Source organism: Schistocerca piceifrons, chromosome X (genome assembly GCF_021461385.2).
Source record: "Schistocerca piceifrons isolate TAMUIC-IGC-003096 chromosome X, iqSchPice1.1, whole genome shotgun sequence".
Lineage (NCBI taxonomy): Eukaryota > Metazoa > Arthropoda > Insecta > Orthoptera > Acrididae > Schistocerca > Schistocerca piceifrons.
Genome location: NC_060149.1, coordinates 107,747,780 through 107,771,239, shown reverse-complemented (window position 1 = coordinate 107,771,239; position 23,460 = coordinate 107,747,780). Strand labels below are relative to the sequence as shown.

The following is a 23,460-nucleotide window of genomic DNA, read 5'->3' as shown; positions in this document are numbered from 1 at the left end:
TGCCAATTGCACATCATCACCTGTAGTGCCTCTCATGGGCTCATGACCGTATCAGTTGGCTCCTAGATGACTGGAAATTGTGGCCTGGTCAGATGAGTTCCAATTTTAGTCAGTAAGAGCTCGTCTTTACGTGGATCATTCACTGGATATGGTTGTGTGCGACTGCTTGGAGACCATTTGCTGCCATCGACGGACTTCACGTTCCCAAACACCGGTGTCGTGTCACTGGGCCACAGTTGTTTGTGACTGTTCTGGAGAACATTCTGAACAGTTCGAGCAAGTGATTTGGCCACACGACTCCCATCAAGCATTTGTGGGTAATTATGGCCGAATGGTCAGTTCGTGCACAAAACCCTGCACCGGCATCACTTTCGCAGGTGGCTGTAGAGGCAGCATGGCTCAGTATTTCTACAGGGGACTTCCCATGACTCGTTTAGTCCATGCTATGTTGAGTTGCTGCATAGCACCAGGCAGAAGGAGGTCTGACATGATATTAGGAGATATTTCATGACTTTTGCCACCTCAGTGTGCATACAAGGTGTTCCAAAAGAAAGTTTATATTGAAGAGCTCTCTGCGCATGTGCAACAAATTGGAGGTTCCGTCATTTATCTTCTGTTTACATACATGTAAAGAAGAGAGTGTGTCTGTTTATTCGTTTGTAATTCATAAACATCTATAGTTTTGTTCTGCTATTGGTGAAATTTTGCACACTTTGCCTTCAAGACAAGAGGAAGATCACTGTCTACATAAGATTTCACGATATGACTTGAAACATATATGTATGCAATATATCAAGGGGAAAGGTTGTTACCTAAAACCTCTAAAAGTTCTTGGCCAATTAACTTCAAGTTTTTACACTCAGATGAAACAGTGAAGAAGAGTAATGAAAAATTAAATGCCTAGGAAACGAAATACATCATGGTAAACTGACTGTAATTCCTATTGTGAGAATAAATTATGTCAGCACTGCCCATCTCAGAGATAGTTACCATCAGACGTCTAGATCACAGGATGAACAAAAGTGCAAAAATTTGACAAAAACGTGATTGCAAACTCTTATTTATTGCTTAATTGTCATTGTTACATGGAAGAAGGCTGGCTGTGAAGATACTGTTGCCGAATGTAATAGAGGCCATGATTGTCACAGGGTATGCCACGGGTGAAGACATATTTGCGCCCTACATTCCGTCAATACCCGGTGATTTAAATATGCCCTTCGATTGCCAGTCGGTTTGCGTGGCAGATATTAAACGTAATGAGCAATGCTGGGCACTGCAACTAGTGGCATATAAAATATTGTTTTCACGTGGATCACATCATTGTGGATAATGAATGTAGTGCAAAAAAGAAAAAGGTATATTATGCACATACATTAACATAATACTCTAAGCTGTAACTACATCTGCGACATCTTTTAACACAGGTATGAGATACATTTAAATGTGATGACATAAATAGAACTGTCCACATCAAACATGTCATAAATACAAGTACATAAGTAGTTACCATATGAACTATTTCATCACCTTTATTATCCACATTTGGCACATCCACTCGTAACAAATTTTTTGCTATGTGATACATGACTGAAAATTGGGAATGCCCAAAAACTAGTCAGCCAGTAAATAATTTGCAGTTTTGGTGTTAAACATTTAAAAATGTCTTTTCTTCAGTCTTTGTCAGCTGAGTTAGCCCATCCCAGAATCACCTTTTACCAGAATAGTTCTAGTGGAAGACAGATCAGACATGTATTATCAACCAACCTTGAATCTGGGGACCGATGAAAATAGCGAGATAGCACCTTAGTCTGCGGCCTTTTTCCCTTACACAGATAGCATTTCAAACAGGATTGATAGTGTTCTGTGGAAACACAGTGTGAAGTGTGTTTTTCAACAACCATCGAAGATTAGGGTCTGTAAAGTATGATCTCGGTTGGCATTAGGCAGGTATCTACTGTATCCCAAGCAGTTGTGGCATGTCATCCATTGATCAGACCATCATGACTTCGGAGGACCTATGTATATAGCCTCATCGTGCTTACAACAGCTGAGCAAATCTGCTGTTTCAGAACATTGCCATGGTATCTATCGTCTGATGGATTATTTCACCACAGAGATTCTGGAATACACTTACAGCTATTGGGATAGTTGTATTAAGAAAGCAGTTAAGATTAAATTAGCAACTGGCCTTGTAAATAGATATGGAGGTATTTGTTTAAATTCTGCTTAGAATCCTGCTCTCTCACTAGTCAAAAAACAGAGGTGCAGAGTTAAAGCTACTTGCTCACATGTTGGTAATTAATATTCACCATCAATAACTTTTGATGGTGATCACATTTGGTTGTGTGGTGGCACTAGTTTCTTTTGTGTGGGTGTCCCTGTATTGTGGTTCATAGCTGGTGTAACCCCACACACTGAGGTTTTAAATTTCCTTGCATGGCATGCTCTTGTAGCATTTGTGCCTTTAAAGTGGTTGAGTGTTCTCCTTTTGGAATCTCAGTGGCTGTTGGAGACATCTCCTGGCAGCATTCCTGTAAGTTGTTTGAACATTTTATACAATCGAAAGAGAGTAGACAGTGCAAAATGTTGAAGCAAGTATGGCTATAGGAAAAATGTAAGTCTGTAGAATTGTGTATGACTAGGGGAAAGATAGGTGCCACGAATAGGATAATTAAAGGTTCACTGGAAGAAAAGAGGAGCATCTGAATGAAAGTTAAGAACTCGGTTGGCAATCCAGTAATAAGCAAAGAAGGGAAGACAGCAAGGCAGAAAGAATATCTGGAGGGTCTATACAAAGGAAACAAACCTGAAGGCAGTATTATAGAGGTAGAAGAGAAATAGGATGAAACTGAGATTGGAACTGTGATACTGCAAGAATAAGACCTAAATCAAACAAGGCCCCAGGAGTAGACAACATTCCCTCAAAATTAGTGAGGTCCTGGGAGAGCCAGAAATGACAAAACTATTCTACCGTATATGCAATGTATATGATACAGACAAATTAACCTCAGACTTCAAGAACACTGTAATAACTCATATTCCAAAGAAGAAAGGTGCTGACAAGGGTGAGTATTAAATTCTGTAATAAGTCATATTTTCAAAACAGTGACATGAATTATTTATCTATAAATGGAAAAACTGGCAGAAGCCAACCTCAGGGAATATTGCTTTAAGCCCTCAAGAAATGTAGGAGCTTCTTCTTCTTCTTCTTCTTCTTCTGCATTGTGAAACTTCTTCAATAATTCTTTGACAGTTATCATGATTTAACACTCAAGCTTTCCATCCTCTACAGCATATTGTCTGCAAGTCGTCCATGACTCCATCTATTCATCTAGTTCTCAGTTGACCCTGTCTTCTGTCACCCCTGGATTTCCAACTAATATCCTTTTAGTTACTTTCATATCACTCATGCATGCCATTTGTCCCACCCATTTCAAACTCACTGATTTCACTGATCTAATAAGCGGATGTATATATGAAGACATGCACTGAAAAATGGGCTAACTGTCAAATGTAAAAGCTTAGAGATAAGCATTGCTATCTCTTCCTGGGTACAGGAACTATCAAAATTGATATTGGTCTAACCCCTAAATATCACATTAGGATATTTAGGGAAGAGACCAATGTCAGTTTTGATAGTTACCGTACCTAGCAACACATGGCAACACTTATCTCCAACTCTTGTGTGTGTGTGTGTGTGTGTGTGTGTGTGTGTGTGTGTGTGTGTAATTTACAGGTTATGATTGTACCTGTTGTACCTACTCTTCCAAATCCTTCTTTCACAGGTTGAGCAAAAAATTCTTTGAAGTACCTTTCCGACAAAGCCATCTAGCATGCCCACATCTTTTGATGTTAATGACCAAGTTTCCGAGGCATATGTAAGCACTGGTCTAAAAAGTGTATAATAAATCATTATTTCTTTAATACAAAATGGGCTATGTTAGCTGCTATTAATGTCTGTTTAACTTATCTCATATACTTAATCTGCTAAAATCTCTCAAAAGTATAATTGTCCACAGTTATTGAAGGTGGCGTGTTCTCCTTGCATGCTATTCCATTAACCGTGTAGTTTGTTTTCTATTGGTTTATATTGAGTCTTATATTCCCATTTGTCTGCTCGTGTGTGATGAATTTATCCTTTGCCTTCATAGTTCTTGCAACTATATGTATATCATCAGCATAAGCTAGTATCTGCACAGATTTGTAAACTATAGTTTCCCTACTGAGCAGGTTGGCATCCCTCATGACTTTCTCCATTATTATACTACTCTGTACTTCATTCGTTATCATTCTCATACTCACAAACCTTAATAATTTTTCAGGAGTTCCTAGTTCAGTCAAGGTGCAGCACATTTGCTTTCTATCTAGGGTACCATATGTTAATTTGTAGTCGATGAAAAGATGGCACATGCAAATTCTAAATTCAGTTGTCTTTTCTAAAATATGTCGTAGGGTGAAGATCTGATCTACTGTTGATTTCTGTGGGAGAAATCCACACTTGTATGAGCTAATATATCTCTCTGAACAATTTGTAGGAGACAGTCAAGCAGTAGATAGGAAAATGATTTATAGTGTATTCCAAGTTTAGCAACATAATTCCTTGATAGTTCTCTGTTCCAACATATCTCCTTTGTTGTATTCGTGGCAAATAATTTCTTCTTTCCACTCCTGGAGCATTCCCTTCTTGCCCCATACTGAAATCACCTGTTTTCGGAGAATGCCTTCTGACTGCCACCTTGTACGAATAGTTCTGCTGTAATATGATCTGTTTGTGGTGACCTATTGCTTTTCATTTTCTTCAAAGCAATTCTCATCTTTTCCAGAGTTGGTGAGCCATTATTTTCGTAGTTCTTTGATGTTTGCTTTCATCTATCCTCTCTTTTTTCATTGATAGAAATGAGGGATCCTCTTTTCGTCATACTTATTTCTTTATAAACTTGCTCTTATACTGTTTGTTTCTAAGGTTCTTCTGTATGCTACATTCTTTTCATCTGTTGATATCTCACACTCAGTATCAAACCAAGGAGATCTTATGCACCTTGTTTCAGTACCCAGTGTTTCATTTGTTGATGTCTCCACAGTATTCTTTATTATTTCCCATTGCTCCTCGATGTTGCCACACTCTTCAGTCCTTTAAAGTATCTGTGATATATTTTCCTGGTATTGCTTTCAAATTGCAAAGGATTCTAGAGTTTTTACATTCTGTTTCTGTTCTATGCATTTAGATTTCAGCACTAACTCATACCTATATCAAAAAGTGGTTTGAATCTACATTTGGGCCTCTGAAACTCATCATGTCCAAGAGGTCTGACTTATGTCTTCCATCAGTCAACACATGTTAAGTCTGGTTAATAATGTTCCCATTTGGTGACTTCCATGTTCCTTTTTGTGTATCTTTTATGTTCATGCAGAAATAATGAGGTGCCCCCAATCATTTTTCAGAATGCTGTGAATAAGACTAGCCTTCATCCATTGTCATTGCTTATAATACGTTTGTTATGGGGTCCAACTGTTGGTTTAAATATTTCCCCTTCCCACTTGAGAATGTAGACCACCAGCAAGTATTGTTACATTGTGGACTGGACAGTCATCATATGTTATTTTCAGGAGTTCATAAAACAAGTCCTTTTTGTCTTTCTTAGCTTCCTCAGTTGATGCATGGTCATTGATTATGGAATAATTGAAAAATTTCCCCATTATCCTCAGTGTTGTTAGCCTAGTACTGATACATGTGAGCCCAATTGCAAGGTTGTTAAGCTGTTGGTGTACCACAGATGCTGTACTGAACTCATGCTTATCCGCACTACCACTACAGAACATGCTAGCTTCTCAGTTTTCTAAGATTCCACTTCCAACAGTATAGTATTGTGGGTCTGCCATGATGCAAAGCACTTTTGTTATTTATTTATTTCCGAACTAGTTTCACTTCCAGTCCACCTTACTTCTTGTAGAGCTATAATACTTTGATTGGGTTTCGTTGTTAGATCTGCTAACATTCTCGGACCTCTTGGGTTATACAGAGACTTCACTTTGCAGATTCCTGTGTATGAATCAGATTTGTGTTTTCTGTTTCTACTCTTTCTTCCACCATTGGTTTGTCCGTTATCATTGTCCTTTCCATCACCATGTTTGTCACCATTGATCAATCCAGCTTCTTTTTGTTGAAATTTAGTGACATGAGTTCTTTTTATGGAGTGGGTTGTCAGCCCTACATCCAATCTATTCCAGAAGAGGATTGCTATTTTTTAATCAGGGTTTTCTTCTCTTAGCCTTTGGGGAGCCATCCCCACATACTACCGAGCAGCAGCATCAGAGCCCTATTAGCTGCTACTTTTCAATGTTCCTGCTGGGCTTTCAAAGCTGCCGTAATATTCCCAGGACACACAGTCCCCATTGCACATCACTCCAAGGGCAGTCTCATACTCTGTGTGGTTGCCCGTCTTCCATATTGTGGACAAGGGATTGGACTTTGAGAGGCAAAATGTAGGAACATGCTAGGTGATATTTACCTTACACTGTTCTCTCTCTACCTCACTTACAGAATTCAACAATATTGAAATACTGTCTGTAGAACTGAATGGTTGTATTGTGTCGTCAATTTACAAACCCCCAGGAGCAGATTTCCAATTTTCACCTACAGACAACTACACCAACCAACAAGCTCACTTTATTGTTGGAGATTTCAATAGTCATAGCAGTGTTTGGGGTTATGCTGAGGACGACAGTAATGGTGAAGCAGTTTTGACTTGGGCTGATACCAACCATCTTAATCTTGTCCATGATAATAAACTCCCACCATCTTTTAACAGTGGGCGTTGGAAACGTGGGTATAACCCCGACTTAATTTTTGTTAGCGAGAACATAGCTCACCAATGCAGAAAAACTGTTCTAAATCCGATACCAAATACTCAACACCGCCCCATAGGCTGCCAAGTGTTTGCAGCCATTACTCCTAGAATCACATCATTCCGAAGGCGATACAATTTCAAGAAAGCAGACTGGCAGAAGTTTGCTGATCTCCTTGACTCAGAAGTTTCACGCATAGAACCCTCAGTTTCCAACTATGATGAGTTTGTAGAAGCCGTGAAAAGATGCTCAAGACTCTCAACTCCCAGAGGCTGTCGAGTTAACTACATACCTGGCTTGACAGAAGAATCCGTGAAGCATCTACATAACTATATCCAACTTTTCAATGATAATCCTTACAGCATTGAAACCTTAACTGCTGGCCAAAATTTATCCTCAGCCTTAGCCAAATCCAAAAAAGAACGATGGATAGAGCTACTCGAGAACCTTGATATGTCTAAAAGCAGTCAGAAAGCCTGGCAGTTGCTGCGACGCCTGAACAACGACCCTGTCCACAATCATGGCCATGCAAACATTGCACCAGATCAAATTGCTCATCATCTAGTTCAGAATGGAAGGGTCAATTGTTCTAAAGATAGAACAAAACTCAAAAGAGAACCTGAACGTGAAAACAACCATATATCAAATGACTTCATCTTACAAGAACTCAGAACCGCAATTCAGAAATGCAAAAATGGTAAAGCGCCTGGTCTAGACGACCTAATGATTGAGCAAATTAAACATTTTGGTCCCATCACGGAAAGATGGCTTCTGCAATTCTATAATGGTTGTCTGAAGCGGAAACAGATCCCTGCCATCTGGAGGAAAACTAAAGTTATTCCCTTACTAAAACCTGGAAAGGGTGCAGCTGATCCCAAGAACTACCGACCGATTTCGCTCCTTTGCCATTTGTATAAAGTCTATGAAAGAATGTTGCTAAATAGACTCATTCCCATTGTTGAAAAACAACTCATACCTCAACAAGCAGGTTTCCGACCTGGAAAGAATTGTACAGCACAAGTCCTTAATCTGACTGAACATATTGAAGAGGGATATGAAAAAGGATACATTTCCGGGGCTGTCTTCGTGGATCTCACAGCAGCATATGACACCATTCAACATCGACAATTATTGCACAAAGTCTACTACATCACTAGAGACATTAATTTCACCAGAACTGTGCAGACACTTTTGGAAAACCGGCGATTCTATGTGGAGTTCCAAGGAAGAAAGAGTAGATGGAGAAGTCAAAGGAATGGCTTGCCTCAGGGTAGTGTCCTTTCCCCCATATTGTTCAACATATTTACAAATGACCAGCCTCAACCTTCTCTTACAAAGAGTTTCATCTATGCAGATGATCTTGCCTTAGTCACACAAGCCAGAGATTTTGACACAGTAGAAAACCAGCTTACTGTTGCTCTCAAGGACCTATCTGAGTACTACAGAGTCAATAACTTAAGACCGAACCCTGCTAAAACTCAAGTTTGTGCTTTCCACCTACGCAATCGAGAGGCCTATAGAAAACTTACAGTGTTTTGGGAAGATCAAGAGCTTGAACATTGTTTCTACCCCAAATATCTGGGTGTCACCTTAGATCGAACGTTGACCTACAGAAAACACTGCACTAACACCAAGCAGAAAGTTGCTGCTCGTAACAACATCCTGCGGAAGCTCACTGGCAGCGTTTGGGGTGCAGATCCCAAACTACTAAGAACATCAGCCTTGGCCTTGTGTTATTCCGCAGCTGAATACGCATGTCCTGTATGGTACAAGTCATCTCATGCAAAGCAGGTTGATGTGGCCCTGAACGAAACCTGCAGGACAGTAACGGGATGCCTCAAAGCTACACCTATTGATAAACTCCATAAACTAGCAGGTATTGCTCCTCCAGACATAAGGCGTGAAGTCGCAGCCAAACTTGAGAGACATAAAGCAGATCATAACACCGATCACCTGCTACATGGATACCAGCTACCAATTAGTAGACTCAAATCTAGGAGGAGCTTCATGAGAACTACTACACCCCTCACCGGTCGGACTGGAGCAGCCAGACTATCTCAGTGGACAGCAAAATCTGACAGTAACGATTGGATGACTCCTTCTGAGACCCTTCCTCCTGGTGGAAATCAAGTCTGGACAGTGTGGAAGTCTCTAAATCGGCTCAGGAGTGGCGTCGGACGAACTAAGGACAATCTGTTTAAATGGGGCTTCATGAAGGAATCTTCCACCTTGTGTGACTGCGGAGAAGAACAGACAACCAAACATTTAATTAACTGTCCTAGATGTCCTGTATCATGTTCCACACAAGAGCTTGTTGATGTTTCAGACAATGCTGCTGCCGTTGCACAATTTTGGGCTAATACCGTTTAGTTTGTTCTTTTTGATTTGACCTGATTTGTTATATTGTATATATTGTAAATATTGTTGTAATGTTTTTGACTCGAAATAAATACCTTACACTTTCTATTATAAGATAAACTGAAGAAAGGCAAATTTACATTGACCAATAAACACCCAATTCTTTAAGAATCGAACTCCTAATACATAAAACAGCTTCAAATGCCTGATTACTTTACAAATGAATTAATGTGTTAAATATTTGCCATTGAACATGTTAGTGAGAAAAAGTTTAGAAAACATTTGAAATTATGTATAACGTTTGCTGGAAGTCACTAAGTGCTCTCACTATGAAAAGCTGGATAAGTACAGGGTTATTACAAATGATTGAAGCGATTTCACAGCTCTACAATAACTTTATCATTTGAGATATTTTCACAATGCTTTGCACACACATACAAAAACTCAAAAAGTTTTTTTAGGCATTCACAAATGTTCCATATGTGCCCCTTTAGTGATTCGGCAGACATCAAGCCGATAATCAAGTTCCTCTCATCTTTGTTGAACTTCGTCCTGAAGTGTCGTTGCACTGTTATGACTGACTGATGTGAGTGCATTTCAAGCACGACATACGCTTTCTCAGCTCCTGTCGCCATTTTGTCTCACTGCACTCTCGAGCGCTCTGGCGGCAGAAACCTGAAGTGCGGCTTCAGCTGAACAAAACTTTATGAGTTTTTCTACGTATCTGTAGTGTGTCGTGACCATATGTCAATGAATGGAGCTACAGTGAATTTATGAAATCGCTTCAATCATTTGTAATAGCCCTGTATAGTCGGGGTAATTTGTGCTCCATTCTAAGCAAAAGCAAATTTTTCACACATCTCGATGTTTATGATGTCATATTTCATGAAATACATGCTGTGCACTGATATAATTTTGCAGATACAGTCAGTGATATAATTACATATATACTGTCTGCAAAGTATGTTGCAAATAGTGTTAGCAGTAAATAAGTAATAAATTAAAACATCATGCCTGACACTGAAATTTTACTGCATGAACAGCTTAAATGTAGTAAGCGATAAATCTTTTTCCTTCCCTCATTTCGTGGGGGATGTCAGCAAGACAAACACATCAAATTAATTCACAATTGTGAATAAGGACTACCATCTGTTGTAGAATGGAATGACGACAACGAAAACTTGTGTTGGATCGGGACTCGAACCCAGATTTCCCACTTATCGCGAGCAGTCAACCAGACTGTGAACTATGACTTGTCATGCCCACTACACCCTTTGATGCTCTTTTGTTTTTCAGAGCACTTACTGATATTCCATGAAATTCACATTCTCTCAATGTTTTACAGCATTGGTGGATGCGATGACTGGTGAGTTTTTAATAAATTGAGTGCCAGACCCCAATCCTTGTTCAAATTGAAGCCTCTGTCCTGGTTTATAAGGTTTTATGACACCTTTATTTCGATAGACTGTTGTTGTTGTTGGTGGTGGTCTTCAGCCCAAGGTCTCTTTGGATGCGGCTCTCCACATTATTCTACCCTGTGCAAGCTACTTCACCTCCAAACAACAACCCACATTCACTTGAACCTACTTCCTGTATCTGCCTCATGGTCTTCCTCTTCAGTTTTTACCCACACACTTTCCTCCATTTCTAAATTGACGATTCCTTGTTGTCACAGAATGTGGCCTATCAGATGATCCCTTCTTTTTCTCCCTAGTTCTATTCAGTGCTTGCGATAATCTTCAGCATTCTTCTGTAGCACCACATTTCGAAAGCTTCTGTTCTCTTCTTATTGAACTGCTTATCTTCCATGTTTCACTTCCTTACAACACAACACTTCAGACAAATGCCTTCAGAAAAGAGTAACACTTAAATTTATATTCAGTGTTAACAAATTTCTATTCTTCAGAAATGCTTTTCTTGCCGTTTCCAGTATACATTTTATATCCTCCCTACTTCATCTATCATCAGCTATTTTACTGCCCTAGTAACAAAACTCGTATACTACTTTCAATGTCTCATTTCCTGGTCCAATTCTGTCAGCATTGCATGATTTAATTTGACTACATTCCATTACACTTGTTTTGCTTTTGTTAATGTTAAGCTTACATCCTCTTTTCGAGATACTGTCCATTCTGTTCAACTGCACTTCCAAATCCTTTACTGTCCCTGACAGAACTATAATGTCATCTGAAAATCTCAGAAGTTTTATTTCTTTTCCCTGAACTTCAATTCCCTTTCTAAATTTTTCTCTGGTTTCCTATACTGCTTGCTCAATGTACAAATTGAATAATATCAGGGATAAGTTACTCACTGCCTTCCCAACGACTGTTTCCCTTTCACACTCTTCAACTTGTATAACTGCAATTAGTTTTTTGTACAAGCTGTATATAACCTTTCGCTCCCTGTATTTTACCCCTTCTACCTTCACAATCTCAAAGAATGTAGTTCAGTCAATATTGTGAAAAGCTTTGTCTACGTCTACAAAAGCCATAAATGTTGGTTTGCCTTTCTTTAACCTATCTTCTAAGATAAGTCATAGGGTCAGTATTGCCTCTTGTGTTCCAACCCAGAACCCAAACTGATTTTCCTCAAGGTCGGCTTCTACAAGGTTTTCCATTTATCTATAAATAATTCTTGTCAATATTATGAAATGATAAACTGGTACAACAGAAAGACTGCTAAACAAGTAAGCTTTTGGCCAAAAAACCTTCTTCAAAATCTCTCTCTCTCTCTCTCTCTCTCTCTCTCTCTCTCTCTCTCTCTCTCTCACACACACACACACACACACGCACACACACACACACACACACAAATTCATGCAAATGTAACTCTGGCACAATGACCACTTTCTCTGGCTGTCACTGTTTTGCAAAAACAATGTATTAAACTAATAATTTGTTGTTATTCACTCCTGTCAGCACCTCCTTTCTTTGGAAGAGGAGTTTCACAGTGTTTTCGAAGTCAGAGGGTATTTCGTTCCTCTCATATACCTTGCATACAAGGTAGATAGTTGTGTTATTTCTTGCTCTCCCAAGGATCTCGGTAATTCTGAGGGAATTTTGTCTACACCTAGGGCCTTGTTTTGGCTTAGGTCTGTCAGTACTCTGTCAAATTCTTCTTATAGTGCCATATCTCCAATTTCATCCTTATCTACATCCTCTTCTCTTTCCTTAATACTGCTAAAAGTTCATTTATCTTGTACAGTCCCTCTATATATTCCTTCCACATTTCAGCTTCCCCTTCTTTGTTTAATACTGGTTTTCCATCTAAGCTCTTGATATTCATGCATCTATTTCTCTTTTCTCCATGGGATTATTTTAATTTTCCTGTAAACATTATCTGTCTGTACGTAGTTATAAATGCTTAAATTTGTCTTCGACCCATTCCTGCTTAGCCATTTTGCGCTTTCCGTCAGTCTCATTTTTAGATGTACATGTTCACTTTAGTCTGCCTCATTTGCTGCATTGTAATGTTTCCTCTTTCATCAATTAAATTGTATCTATATTCGCCAAAATTCAACGTAATATTAACACAACAGCTGTCAACATGATTATGCGCCATGCGAGCCTGGCACTACTATGAGAGAGCATTCATGACAATCAAATAAGTGCTAGTTGTCATTTCAAGAGTGCATCTCTATATTTATGTTTCAGCTGTACTCCTCATATTCATGAGAATGAGTTAACTATATGGAATAGTCCCAAGCAGAATCAATGCAGTTGAAAAAGTCTGCATGCCTGAAAGCGAAACTGAGTCACTTGTACAAAAAGACAAGGCAAAATGCAGGGAGCCATGTATTAATTAATCTCATTGATAAACATCTGGGTGATGATTCATTCATTATAGCAATAATTTCACGTGTGGACAACAATAAGATGATTTTTCATAATTTTAATATCATTGCCTATTGATAGATAAATGTCAGTCTTATGAATAAAATCAAGAGGAAGATGATAACTTCTCTCATTGAGTATGGCACACCATATAACAACATTAAATGTCCTTCCTGTAAGACCGGTAGTTAGTAATATTGTTGACACCTACATGTCAGCTAGAAAGTACTTGAAATGCATTATCAGCAAGTGCATTGGGAAGTGTAAACACTGCATTCACAGCTCTGCACACTTTTTACACCAGCTCAAATCCCACTGTCTGTATTCATGGAACTATTTGTGGAAAAGTTCTCATCTACTTATTTCTTGTTTGACAGAAAATGTCATTAACAAACAGATGATGTGGCAATGGTTACTCCATTATCACTTGTTTTGGCAAACATATACATCTAAAGCTTTGAGACAGTGGGAGTAGTATCTAAGTTTAAACTAATGTGTTTCTATTGTGAAATTTAAGACGTGTATGGTATGGCGATATGGATCGAAAAAAAACTTGAAAAGAGGGCCTTGTAAAAGTTAAACTCTATCCATTACAATATAAAATCCCTGATGGAACTTGAAATAAATGTTTCCTCAATATGTTAGTTAAGAGGAGAGTAGACAGATCCCTGGGTCACAGTGTAGTTCCTGTCAGTTGGAGTGGGTTGAGATCTTTTTTGGCAACAGTAATAAGCTAATAATTGGATCCTTTTACCAACTTCCCAACTCTTGTGATACAGTTGCTGGAAGGTTCGAAGAAAACTTGAGTTTAATTTCAAACATGTACCCTACTCGTACAGTTATAGTTTGTGGCGACTTTAATTTACCCCTGACATGTTGGCAAAAATACATTTTTAAATCCAGAGGTATGCACAAAACATCATACAAAATCGTGCTAAACGCATTCTCAAAAAATTATTTTGAGCAGTTAGTTTGTTAGCCCATGTGAATAGTAAACAGTTGTGAAAACACACTTGACCTCTTAGCAGCAAATAATTCTGAACTAATAACAAGCATCAAAACAGGTACAGGGATTAGTGAACACAGGGTTGTTGAAGCGAGGTTGAATATTGTAACCCCAAAATCCACCAAAAATAAATGAAAAATATGCCTATTAAAAAAAGCAGGTAAAAATTCACTTGACGTATTCCTGAGAGATAATGTCCACTCCTCCCAAATTAACACTGTAAATGTAGACCAGATGTGGAATGAAATCAAAGAAATAGTATTGACGGCATTTGAGAGATTTATACCAAATAAATTAATAAACAATGGAACTGATCCTCCTTGGTACACAAAAGGGGTCAGAACACTGCTGCAGAAACAATGAAAAAAGCATACCAAATTTAAATTAATGCAAAATCTCCAAGAGTGGCGAGCTTTTCAGAAGCTCGAAATTTAGTGTGGACATCAATGCTAGATGCTTATAATAGTTTCCACAATGAAATTTGTTCCTAAACCTGGCAGAAAATCCAGAGAGATTATGGCCGTATGTAAAGTACGCTAGCATCAAGACACTGTCAATACCTTCTCTGTGTGATAGCAATGGATATACTATCGACGACAGTGCTGTAAAAGCAGAGTTACTAAACACAGCCTTTCGAAATTCCTTCACCAAAAAAGACGAAGTAAATATTCCAGAATTCGAATCAAGAACAGCTGCCAACATGAGTAACTTAAAGTAGATATCTTCAGAGTAATGAAGCAACTTGAATTACTGTGTACCAGTTGGGTTCCTTTCAGAGTATGCTAATGCAATAGCTCCATACTTAACAATCGTATACAACTGCTCACTCAGTGAAAGATATATATACCCAAAGACTGGAAAGTTGTACAGGTCACACCAAAAATAGGAGTAATCCACTAAATTACAGGCCTGTATCATAATGTCAATATGCAGCAAGATTTTGGAACATATATTGTGTTCAAACATTATGAATAACCTTGAAGAGAATGGTGTATTGAGACAGAATCAACACAGATTTAGAAAACATCATTTTTGTGAAACACAACTAGCTCTTTACACATATGATGTGTGGTTTACTATTGACAAGGCATTTCAAATTGGTTCTGTGTTTCTAGATTTCCAAAAGGCTTTTGACACTGTACCACAGAAGTGGCTTGTAGTGAAATTGCATGCTTATGGAATATACCTCAGTTATGCGACTGAATTCGTGATTTCCTTTCAGAGAAGTCACAGTTTGTAGTAACTGATGGAAAGTCATCAAGTAAAACAGTAATGATTTCTGTCATTTCCCAAGGTAGTGTTATAGACGCTCTACTGTTTCTTATCTATATAAACAATTTAGGAGACAATCTGAGCAACCATCTTAGGTTGTTTGCTGATGATGCTGTCATTTATCGTCTAGTAAAGTCATCAGAAGATCAAAACAAGTTGCAAAATGATTTAGAAGAGAGATCTGGATGCTGCAAAAATTCGCAATTGACCATAAATAATGAAACAGAAAATGTTGTGGGGAAGGAAAACCAAAGAGACTGCCTACACTACACTTGTCCATCCATTTTTGTAGTACTGCTGCGTGGTATGGGTTCCTTACCAGATAAGATTAATGGAGTACATTCAGAAAGTTCAGAGAAAAGCAGCACATTTTGTATTATCGAAAATAGGGGAGAGAATGTCACTGACATGATACAGGATTTGAGGTGGATATCATTAAAACAAAGGCATTTTTCGTTGTGGCAGAATCTTCTCATGAAATTTCAATCACCGACTTCCTCCTCTAAATGTGTAAATATTTTGTTGACACTGACCTACAAAGGGAGAAATGATCATCATAAAGTAAGGGAATCAGAACTCACATGGGAGGATATGGGTGTTTGTTTTTTCCGCATGTTGTTAGAGATAAGAATAATAGAAAATTATTGTGATGGTTGTTCGATGAACCCTCAGTCAGGCACTTGATTGTGATTTGCAGAGTGTACATGTAGATATAGAAAAGAAATAATGACATAACTTGTATAAAAGAAGACATTGGTTGATAGGACACAATCTGAAGCATGAAGGTATCATCAATTTGATTATCAGAGAAAGGGCTTGAATACAGTAAGCAGATTCAGACAGGTGCAGGTTCAGTAGTTACGCAGAGATGATGATGCTGCACAGGATACACTAGTGTGGAGAGCAGCACCATTCTAGTATTTGGACAGAAGACCACAACAGTAGTGTGGATTATTTGGAAGTGAGCGCGACAGGTGCTGGAAATATTTGCTGAGGCTTACACATAAAATTGAGTGACCACAACACAGACATTTCCCCCGGATTGTGAAGTACAAATATACAAATTTCAGGAGTGTAGTGACATCTGTAATGGAACTTGGGCAACTCATCATATTCACTCACTCAAAAAATCACCTTTAATAGAACGTCATAGGAAACATTTCGTAGGACCGAAAAGGACCACATCTGAGTTAATTTCTGATATGAAGACACATTATCAAAGTTATTTTTTGTGTTATATATTAGAAAAACTGGATTGGGATGTTTAAAACAAATTGAGAGGAATGCTGTCACAGGGACTATGTTTAATCTAGGTCACATGTTGGAATCCTTTGATTGGGCAATTGTTGTTGTTGTGGTCTTCAGTCCTGAGACTGGTTTGATGCAGCTCTCCATGCTACTCTATCCTGTGCAAGCCTCTTCATCTCCCAGCACCTTCCGAATCTGCTTAGTGTATTCATCTCTTGGTCTCCCTCTACGATTTTTACCCTCCATGCTGCCCTCCAGTACTAAATTGGTGATCCCTTGATGCCTCAGAACATGTCCTACCAACCGATCCCTTCTTCTAGTCAAGTTGTGCCACAAACTCCTCTTCTCTCCAATTCTATTCAATACCTCCTCATTAGTTATATGATCTACCCATCTAATCTTCAGCATTCTTCTGTAGCACCACATTTCGAAAGATTCTATCCTCTTCTATTTATCGTCCATGTTTCACTTCCATACATGGCTACACTCCATACAAATACTTTCAGAAGCGACTTCCTGACACTTAAATCAATACTCGATGTTAACAAATTTCTCTTCTTCAGAAACGCTTTCCTTGCCATTGCCAGTCTACATTTTATATCCTCTCTACTTCGACCATCATCAGTTATTTTGCTCCCCAAATAGCAAAACACCTTTACTACTTTAAGTGTCTCATTTCCTAATCTAATTCCCACAGCATCACCCGACTTAATTCGACTACATTCCATTATCCTCGTTTTGCTTTTGTTGATGTTCATCTTATACCCTCTTTTCAAGACACTATCCATTCTGTTCAACTGCTCTTCCAAGTCCTTTGCTGTCTCTGACAGAATTACAATGTCATCGGCGAACCTCAAAGTTTTTATTTCTTCTCCATGGATTTTAATACCTACTCCGAACTTTTCTTTCGTTTCCTTTGTCATATCATTTCTTCAATCAAGCTCATGCTTGTTTCATGTTACAGTAGTACCAGGAAAGATGTTTGCTGGAAACAACGAGTTCTGAAGGGGCTATGGTGAAGGGTTAGGGAGATAATGAGGGATACTTCTAGAATATTAGAACATTGGTTGTGATTGTGAGAAAAAAATACTGAGGGTATTTTGTAATTGAACATTTTGGACACTTACGCATCAGAAGTATTTTCTGGACATAGCATGCTTAAGCCTTAGATAATCCTCACATAAAACCAACTTCACAGGACAGCAGAAGCTATTAAGCTAATCTGACAGTTTTTCCATACATGTGTTCAGTAAATTTAACATACAATTTTGAAGTTGGACTCAGACTCCATGTTTTATTTCATTGCATGAAATTCTTCTGATTTGAACAATGACCTTTCTCTAGGTTTTTCAATTTTAAATTTTGCAACTGATGATTATAAACACACATACTTCTTTGTTTTTGTGAACTCTGCAGTAATTGAAAGAATAACATGATATTTTCATCCCGTACATTGTTTTCTTCTTTATAATCTGGGAAACATTGGCAGTGGTCTGTAACACATTTACAGTCCTTTACACTACAGCTCTAATATTGACAGTCCTTCACAGTACAGTTCCAATATTTACAGTTTGCATTAACTGACTGATAATACTGCAATGTTGTGTGTGTGTGTGTGTGTGTGTGTGTGTGTGTGTGTGTGTGTGTGTGCATACTGTTGTGTGAGTTATTGTTACTTACTCTAGATATGACAGATATTGAAAACATGAACTCATGTGATTTATCATCTGAAAATGGAAGTCTGGTTACGTCTGAATCATTTGAGGTAATAGTTATTTATGATATGTGATATGTGGTTTTCAGTATTTCACTCCCTCGAGCAATGGTGGTGAAATATATTCATATACAGAAATGAGTTTTATTATAGGTCATATGAGAAACATAATCTGTACATAATTATGATGGTATTATTGCAGCCAACTGATATTAAAATTTTTTTTTTTTTTTTTCAAATGATGATATTAGCAGTAATGTTGGTTGAGAATTATTAATATAACTGATGGGAATATGTCAACATATCATTGAGTTGTGTAACTTTAAAGACTGCCATTACTACTAGTAACATTTTGTATTGTTTTCAAATTTATGCATAGAAGCAAAGACAGTAATATTAACTATTTCATACTTCAGGTGAAGACTAATTTCCGGACAGCTATCACAGTTCCAGAGAAGTCCTGGGCACGATTTAGAGATATATTTGCAGATTACTGTGAAAAAATGAAGGAAGGTGGTGAGAAAGTGTCTGTAGGTGGTGGATCAGAAGGTGGACCTAACACGAAGTGAGGTTTACCTTCCTCCTAGGGTGCATTCAAAAACACTTCCATCCAATGAATCAAGACTCCAGAGAAAGGAAAGCATAGATTGTCTTCAAATTTATGGAATTCCATAGGTGATTGTAAAAGTTTCTGGATTTTCATGCAAGATGATTAGTAAAAGTTTGAGTATGTATAAATAAGCAAGATTTATGTCCAGGAGAAACAGTGAACACTTTTGCAGATGGCCCTAGAGAGTAATGAGCAGATTATGTATAACTAGTTGAGTTTCACAAATTTGATGTACTTGGAGTGGGTAAGGTTTTATGAAGAAATGTTATATTGCCAAATTGACTTCGAATCTTAATTTACATCATTAATGGAACAGAGGAAATAGTTTTTTTTTAATTTATTTGCTTGAGATTATATCATTTATGATGAGAGTGTAAAAAAAAGCTGAAAAACCACAAAAAAAGATTATGGAGTTAGTTAAATGGGTGGAGGAATTAAGCTGAAGGAAGCTGAATGATTGCTTTTTTGTGTAGAAAGGTTATAGATGGAAGTTGTATATCAAATTATTATGGAAGTATATTTCTTTGGAAGTTCACTAATTTGTAAATAGTATATGGAACAGAATGACAAAGGACAAAGAGAGTCTCTGAGCACTGTTAGAGGTCTGTTGCTTTATTTCTGTTAATAGGTACTGTTGTTTGTTGTTTGAATCAGAGTTAAAGGTTACTAGTTAGTAATGAGTTGCGAGTCTATAAATCTTGACAGAATTCAGAGACAATGTGGTCAGCTGATTTAGAAAGAGCATTACAAAGAAAGTGATATCAGAAAGTTTCATATATTAAACAATGTATGAAAACTAGTTTAAAGTTAAAATGACGCTTTCCAGTAATTTTACACATGTAAACAGCATTAGAAGATTATTATAAAATGTTATTAAGTTAAATGTTATGATGCATAAAAATTTTATTGAATTGATACTGAAAGAAATTTTAATGTGAAATATTTGTGGAGTTATTGTTAACCACACTTTATTTTTTAATAAAGTTTGTAAATTACTACAAGAGTACCAGTTGTAATCCAATTTGGTCATATATAAAATTTTGTTTGCAGTTAACTGTTTTATCAGTGACCTTCCAGGCATCAGTTTTCTTCTGTTAAGACATAGTAACAGTAATGTCAAATAGTTTAGCCATAATAGTTTGGTTTTCTCTATATTTAAAATTTTATTGCTACAATATCATTGTGGAAAGTGGGTACAAACGTTTGATTTTCACATAACTTAGTTACATGGGAACTTGAGGACTCAGAAGGCTGTGCCATATTTCTTTGAAGTAGGGTGTCAATTACGTTTTGTCACATCTGATTACACATTGGCATTATGATAATTGCTTTAAAAGTGAAATGTGCAGTGATAAGCCATTGTGAGAAGACCATGCTCTTCAACTTACATTTCCTTCATCACAATAAACTTACTATCTCATTGCTTAATGTACTGTCATGTTGGATAGCTGTTGCGAAGAGTGATATTGAAACTATTTTCAGACAAACTGAAGTGATAACTGTTGCAGCCTGGTGCTGTAACAGGTTTAGTATTCAAGAAATTTGGATTTAGGTTTAGCTGTTGCTTTTTTATGGTTCAGCAGGCATGGGATTTGTAGTTTACTGATTTAGTGTTGGAACTTTTCTTGTGGATTGTTTTTGACTATTGAGGAAACAGTTAGTTTGAGGTTGAACTATGCATCTGTCTCCTCATACTTGATTCTTTTAAAACATACAGTTATGTTTGTTGAACTCTGATTTTGGATTCAAATAAATAATTAATATTTTGGAGTGACTAATTTCATTGTAGTTTGCTTATTAAAGAAAATAGATAATGATTCACCATATTCATTATCTAAACACCTTTGGTTTACAGTGATGAGTTACAAAAAAAAGTACAATGTGTGATAAAGCCATTGGTCAGAAAAGGACTTTATACTGCATTGATTCACTTCATTACAACACTGCCTTCAGTATTCTGCCATTAGTATAGCTTATATATTTCATTGTGAATTTGAGGGCAATTTAGAATCAGCAGTAACAGATTTAAGGTAATAAATAAAGAGCTGCTGTAACATTGTTAAGGTGTTGTTGTTAATACTGTTGTTGGTGTTTTGAATATGTCTGAATGTCTTTCAAGGCCTCATTACCTATGCAAATGGAATAAGTGAGTAAACTGTGCAGTATTTTTCCTATACATTAAGTTGTAATTTGTGTCAAATAATGTATATGGTGGTTCACTATAAGTAAATTTCCTCAGAAAGTCATAATTAAATAAGTGATATTGTTTGTTAGCTTTAATCCAGATGATATTATCCAATTGTTGAATTTGGACAATTTTATTTTGGGAAAATTTGTTCACATTTCAGGAGTTACGGATTGCAGTGCTGTGAGTAATGTTGAAATCTCTCAACTGATGCAATCAAAATGTAATCAGCTAAAAAGTTGAGCAATTTATTTTAAATGACTATTGAGAAAAATGCATAGAACTGTGATTTCTGAATCAGAATTTTCTTAAGTCGTATTCTATTTTACCAGCACATCGACCAAACAACAAATTAAAAAAGAGAAACAATTCTACATTCATTTTTAAATTAGAAAAAACTTAATACTTTATACAAGCTTTACAAATTTTACAAGAGTACTTTGTGAAATTTTGATTTTTTAAATAATGTTAACATGTTTGTTATTTACAATGTTACAGCAGATAAAACACTTTTATTATGCACAGGAGTAATGTGTTGAAAAGTTTTCTTCCAGAAAATTTCTGGTTGTATAGGTGGCAAACCAACAGTTTGTCTAGACAGCTTGAGTTTACTGTGATATTTTGTCACTATAAAATAAGATTTCCCAATTGCATTTTCTTAAATACTGTAAAATACCTATCAAATAACTGATACAATGATTTCATTTATAAAAAACCAGAACTTGGATCTGTAACTTTAATCACCTTCATAGATGAAAATTATAGTAGGTTTATCTGTTCCAATGCAAAAAGATTAGGGAATGTGTTTTCTTTGCTAAATTTAAAGTTTTAATTTTGCGTATGTATAATTGTGTGTGTGTGTGTGTGTGTGTGTGTGTGTCGTGTGTGTGTGTGTGTGTGTGTGTGTACGCGCGTGCGTGTACATGGGTGTGCGCGTGCACCTGCAAGTGTTTTATTTTGTTAAGATGGTGTAGCTTTTTGTTGCAGTTATTAGCAGAGTATGTATTTTTCTTAGCATATTCTGCCTGTTGCCACTGCCATTTGCAAAGTTCTCAGTAGGTTTAAGTAATAGTCAGTTGTCAAATGGAAAGGCTCCCTTATGTTCCACTGATGTTAGTGATCTGCATCATCACAGCTCGTTCACTGCCAACACCAATGTTACACAATATCTTGAATATATTAATCACTAAAACCAGTGAAATATCAGAGATAATTCCGTTTGGTGACTTAAGTGCTGGAGCACATTATCTATTGAGAACCATGCTGGCATTCATATTTAATATAAGAAATATGACCTTGTGCTTAAAATAAAACTGATTTATTGGCAGAATCTTCACTTTACAGAAAGCGTGATGAATAAATAACATTTTATTTTTAAGATGACTGCATTCTAGCACATAGCAGTGTAAGGTATTTGCACCAATTTTGATCTTAACTATAATTGTAGAATTGGTACTGGGGATGAGAAACAGTTGTTGATCATATATTTTCAGCAGAAATATCTATTTTCTCCTTTAAGAGTTACAGTTACCTTTTCCTGCTTATTGTGATTGTCTATCTTCATCATATGATTGGATATTTGCATTGCGATCGTACCATCAGATTTATTGTGCTAAAGAAGGTATGAGAATAAAGATAAGAAAATGGAGGACAATAAGAGCAGCAGATAATTTGTGTTAAAATCGTGCAGATGTATTAATGAAAGAGTGAAGTGATATGCAGAATATAAATAACATTCTACAAAAAGACTAATCAACATAATCACACTTTGTTGGGATTCGTGGCAGAACTGGAGTGTAGTTTAACATGTGCCAAATTTGCCATGACTACTTCATGAGACATGTGAGACACACTCTTTGCTCATCAGTGCATTCTGTCTCTTATGAAAAAGCAGCCATTCTTGGCTTGCATTTTAATTCCTCACATGTTTGTGATGCTGTTATCAGAGTTATTAGATTATCACAAATGCATAAATTTGTACTTTAACATTATATCACTTCATAAAATGACGATTGTCATTCCTAAGGCTGTGATGTCAAATTAAATATTATGTAATAAACATTCATTAATTTAAGTCTGATATGATGTGACACCATACTACATTAAATATTAATGTGACATGTATTTAGGCTGTAGTTATCAAGAAATAATATAAGACCATCATCATTCTTGGCAGTTTCTAAGAACTTGATCATCATATTATTTGTTATGTACAGTAATTATGCTAACAAGCAATCAAAGAGAATAGGTTAGTTTTTGGATTTTGTACTGATCATTCCTGTTTTGCTCTATGTGAGCAGTACAGTGACAAGGCATGACTAGTATATAGTCTTTGTTACACCAAGAGAAGAAATTATTACATATTTTATCTGTTTAATATCATGTTGA

General features: G+C 36.9%; 1 protein-coding gene across 2 annotated transcripts in view; it reads left to right on the top strand.

Annotated features, from left to right (window-relative positions):
* The window catches only part of LOC124721590 (transcriptional activator protein Pur-beta), a 336,588-nt gene extending 315,922 nt beyond the window's left edge, over positions 1–20,666 (top strand). For both annotated transcript variants that reach the window (XM_047246639.1, XM_047246640.1), the window contains one exon: positions 18,694–20,666. In XM_047246639.1, the coding sequence (XP_047102595.1) occupies positions 18,694–18,846 (153 nt within the window). In that variant the 3' untranslated portion in view covers positions 18,847–20,666. The remainder of the gene's footprint in view (positions 1–18,693) is intronic.
* The last annotated feature ends 2,794 nt before the right edge of the window (positions 20,667–23,460 follow it).